General features: G+C 49.1%; 2 protein-coding genes across 2 annotated transcripts; one reads left to right on the top strand and one right to left on the bottom strand.

Moving 5' to 3' along the window:
- IFT20 (intraflagellar transport 20) lies at positions 1-1,869 on the top strand (the record flags this gene model as incomplete). Its single annotated transcript, XM_005424440.3, has 4 exons — positions 1-100; positions 293-378; positions 940-1,043; positions 1,472-1,869. Coding segments are annotated over 4 exons (372 nt in total), but the record flags the coding sequence as incomplete, so codon positions are not given.
- Positions 1,870-2,526: 657 nt separating this feature from the next.
- TMEM97 (transmembrane protein 97) lies at positions 2,527-4,649 on the bottom strand. The gene is made up of 3 exons (XM_031059768.1): positions 4,627-4,649; positions 3,998-4,311; positions 2,527-3,476 (listed from the first exon to the last, which is right to left on the bottom strand). Exons 1-3 carry the CDS (start codon positions 4,647-4,649, stop codon positions 3,226-3,228), a joined length of 588 nt encoding a protein of 195 aa, XP_030915628.1. The 3' UTR covers positions 2,527-3,225.
- Between the last annotated feature and the right edge of the window lie 154 nt (positions 4,650-4,803).

Raw genomic sequence — 4,803 nt, forward strand, 5'->3', positions numbered from 1 at the left:
GGGCTGCACTTTGACGAGCTGAACAAGCTGCGGGTGCTGGAGCCCGAGGTGGCGGCGCAGACGGCGCAGCTCCGCGAGCAGTGCCGGGCCTTCGTGGACAGTGAGTGCCAGGCCGGGCACCGGGCACCTCAGGCCTTCTCTCGCCCCTTTCATCTGATCCCGCCCGAGTCCTAAAACCTTCCTGTTAACTGTAAACTCTAAACGTACAGCTGCGTCTGAAAACTATACGGCAGGAGCATTCGATTTCTTTAGGGAAGTTCTGGGTGTCACTTGACGATTTTTTTCTTTACAGAAACAGCAGAATTTCAGAACATAGTGGGCAGCTTGATTGAGCTCGTTGACCAGCTGGCCAAAGCTGTAGAAAGTGAGAAGATGAAGGTACTGTGCAGTAAATTCCTTGCTTCTTGCGTGCACTGTTCTGTGTGGGGCCTCTCTGTCCCTCCTTCCCTTTTACAGCAGAAGCAACGATTCTCTGTCAGCGTCCTGCTGGCATTCCCCTGGGATTAACTGGGCCTTTAAAATTGATATAAATTATAATATTAATAATGAATTAATGAAATTTATGACAGTGTCACATTACGCACACATGAACCAGTCCCGCTCTCCCTGCTTGTCTGCATTTCTGCACAGAAACAGAACGTGTACTTTTTAATAATTCCATCTTGGTAGAATTTGTCCTCCAGAGGCAGGAGAGGCCTCTGGTAGCCTGAGCTTGTCTGGCTGTAGGACCAGTGCCCAGTTTGTGTGTCCAGAGGAGTCACTGACTTTGTTCCTCCAGTTTGGGGAACACCAAACTCCCACCCACCCCTCAGGAGCACAGCATCGCCCTCTGTTATTGCTGGCATGGCTGAAATGCCTCACAGTCCACCTGCTGGGAGGGAAAGGGGCTAAAGGAGCTAACCAAAAACCCCTCCACACATCCCTGCCCTGTCCTGCCAGGCCATTGGGGCACGGAACCTGCTGAAGTCGATTGCAAAGCAGAGAGAGGCTCAGGAGCAGCAGCTCCAGGCTTTGATAGCTGAGAAAAAGATGCAGCTGGAAAGGTGAGTTTTGTGTTCAGTGCTCTGGGGCATTGTGCAGGCTGGGAAGGCTCAGGGTGGACACAGGGCTGACTGCCTGTGCTGTGGGACCCCTGGCTGGTTCAGACAGCCCCACCTGCATCAAAGGTGTGTCCTGGCCAGAGCACATGGGAACAATGCCACAGGCCTGGAGTTACCTTCAAGCCCTGCAGTGACCCAGAGAAGGTTCATCCCTGAGGACTTCAGGGCTGAACAGGCAGCTCAGGCCAGGGCAGTGCAGAACTCTGAGAGCTGCATCAGCCTCGAGTCTGGCTGATAAAGAGCTGCTCTGTGTGACTCAGGCACCTGCTGCTTGCAGGTGACTCACCCAGGCAGCCCAGCTCCCCTCCCAGCTTTGGGGGCTGCCCTGACCCCCTCACACGGGGTCCTGGACCCTCTGTTTTGTCTCGCAGGTACCGGATCGAGTACGAGACCCTCTGCAAAATCGAAGCGGACCAGAACGAATTCATCGACCAGTTCATCTTCCAGAAATAGAGGATTTTAAGACAAAAACCAGCTCACATGGAAACTTGACCATTCCGGAATCTTGAGAATTTCAGAAATATGCAATTTCCACTGTACAGGAGTGCAGATGGTTTGTACAATGGAGGGGCTGTACCTCAGCTCACAGCTGCACAGACTGTTCTGGCCTTTGATTTTATACCAGTTTTGTACAGTCAGTAGTTCTAATTCAAATTCCAGTTGAATTAATGCTACTGGTGCTTTGTTGTGTCACTTTTTGAAATCTACAGCTCTTTCATAGAAATCAGAAAATAAATTATTATTCTCAGACTGTCTGGCTGTACCAGAATTAGTTGCTCCTCCTCTGTTATTTTTCAGTATAAAGGTTTACACACAAGCAGCAGTTTTGGATCTATATCTGCCTATGGTACTTCTTCTATAGAATTATTAAAAAAAGACAGAAATGTATGATTTCCAGAATGGACCAATTACAGATACAAAAAAGCAGAAACTACATGAAAATTAGGAACTTTGAACTGTTCCTGAGCAATGTCCATTCAGGACTGTCGTAATATGAGAGCTGAATCCTTTTATGGGCATTATTAGGATGGAACACCAGACTGATGAGGGAAACCATTCTGAGTGTCAGTGACACCAGGAGTGCACAAACTGTAAACTACAAACACAAGTGTGATCTCAAGCCTCATGTTTCAATGCAAACAGATGCATTTTGTATATGTCTACAGCACTTCAGTATGGAAATGCTGCCCCTTCCAAAGCCTGGGGAAGGCTTCAGTTTTACAGTGAATAAAATGTGCCAGCAGTGCCTGAGCAGCTTCACGGGGCCTATCACCTCACCAGGCTCCAGATGAAAACCAACCCCAACCACAGAACTTCTAGCTGTAGTTGTAACTTATGCATGGATTTACTCTATGAACTCTCCACCATCTCGTGGTCACTGCAAGTTCCTTCAGCCATTCCCAGAAGAAGACTGAATGCAGTTTAATGCGTTTAGTTATTTATTTCCATACCAGAAGTGATTTTAGGGAAGAAAGAAATTTCCAACTCCTTGGTTACAATTCCTGAAGTACTTCAGAATCCTCTGGGCAGTACTCCTAGTTGTCAAGGGTAACTTTAAGCATTCATGAATCCAGATTTTGGCACATTTATCATCGATCAGACATTTATAATTAATCAAAATGAAGCAGAGCAAAGGCGGTGGAAATTTTAAAGGAAGGGGCAAGGAAGTTAAGAATCATGATATGATTTGGAATGCTTCAAAAGAACAGCTTTGCAAATCTGTGTGTAATGGGTTGGGGATTCTTCAGAATATGTGGTTGGAAGACAGATTTCCTACTTGAGTGGTTTCCAAACAGTCATCTTGGGAAAAGGGACCTTGGAAGAACAGTATCAGCTGCAGAGTGTGAGTGTGTGTGTGTGTGTCCCCTCACAGAGTTACACATCAAAGGGTTAAAAGACCATTTTCCTGGGAGAGAGGCCTTGCACAGACCTGACCCCAGGCTGGCCCAGGCCCCTGCCAGAGCTGTGTGGTTGAAGCAGGCCTGTGCACTCCAACCGATTCCATTTTTCCTTGCAGCAGCCAGTGCAGCCAACACGAGGGAGATGTTTGTCCCAGAGGACTCTGCCAGCGCAGGGTCGGAACCAGATGCAGCACAGGTGTGGTGTGTACGACCTCCAGAGCCAGCTACTTCCTTTTCCTCTTCTCCACGTGTTTGTAGTGGGGGTTGCAGAGCATGGTGAACAGGAGCAGCAGTGGGATCAGCAGGTAGGGCAGGTAGATGGAGAGCAGCGCCAGGCGCTCGCGCAGCGTCTGAGGCCCCGCGTGCTCCGCCTTGGAGAAGTCGTGGAACAGGATGTGGGCCAGGATGGCAAACAGAGTGGTGGCCACGTGGGTGGAGTAGATAATGGCAGGAGTCCTGATCCATCTGCAGCCACCTGTACAGAAGCAAAAAGGAAAAAATATTTAAGTATTTTGAAACAACCAGAATTCTGAGTGACAGAACACTGACTGCTGCCTCTCTGCCAGGGTAAGCCATCACTCAGATGGAATAGGGAACAGAAAAAACACTCAGTACTAGTAGGAACCAAGGAAATTTCTCTCCCCTGAAGGCAATTTAGAACAAAGGTGTAATCCTGAAAGATCTAAAGTAACAAAATGAGTACACAGGCTTGACCCAGACCTTTAGCTGGCCTGGGAATTAGCAAGATGTCAAATGCTGATGGTGGTTACACAAATGGCTGCACCTGACAAGAGCCTGTAGTTACAAGGTTTTGTTCCTGACAAACTTTATTCTGTGCTGCTTTCTCAGGTAGAACACTCGTGTGGGCCTTAGCAGCCCAGCCCTCCACAGTACCTCCCTCAAACCTCCTAATCATAATACAGAAATATATACAGCAGCAGCTGTCCTGCAGAAATGCCCCCAGGACATGCCCTCGATCACCCTGGTTCCCCCCACCTTTCAGGAAGGCGTAGGCAGCGATGGGGAAGAAGGGCAGCTGGAGAAAGGCTTCGCAGTAGATGAACGCCTTGAACCACTCTGGGGGCTGCAGCATCAGGGGGTCCCTGAAGGAAGTTGCATACTGCTGCAACAGGTCTGTCAGCTGAAAAAACCCAAAACAACAGTCAGTCACTGAGCATCCACCAGAGCAGGGCAGCGCTCGTGGTTCTCTGTGGGATGAAGCCACCAGGCTGTGAGTGCCTGGTCCTGAGCAAGGCTGGGGCTTCTTCCTGGGGCTGCTGCAGGGGAACAGCTCAGCACCAGGATTTGGGCTCAGGCAGTTCAATTAGTTTCTGACAGAAATGTAAACTCCAGCACGGCTTTACGTTGGACTTTGAACAGAGAGATATGCATTGAGATCTGCTGGTTAACTATTAATTGGAAATGGTTCCTATACTGGAGTAATCCTACAGGCAGTTCCGATGGCAAAAACCAAATCACCAATTGTAAAGTCCAAACAGGAGGTGACACCCTGACGATGAGGCCTGAACTAATTATCTGCCATCCAACCGTTATTTTAATTGATTTTATGATATTCACCGTCTTCTATGATTTTGTTCAAAACCCAGCAAACCAGAGATTTTTACGAATAAATTCGTAAATTTGGCATGCCTGCTCCCGCAACGGCAACAATTCCCTGTTGCCTTTTTGGCAGGAATTTGAGGAAAGCCCGTGATCGGAGAATGCCCGGGGCCGCAGGAGCCACGTCCGGGGCACGTGGCGCGGGCCCCGCGCTGCCGCAGCCTCCGGCCGCCGGGGCCGGG

Source organism: Geospiza fortis, unplaced genomic scaffold, assembly GCF_000277835.1.
Source record: "Geospiza fortis unplaced genomic scaffold, GeoFor_1.0 scaffold538, whole genome shotgun sequence".
NCBI lineage: Eukaryota > Metazoa > Chordata > Aves > Passeriformes > Thraupidae > Geospiza > Geospiza fortis.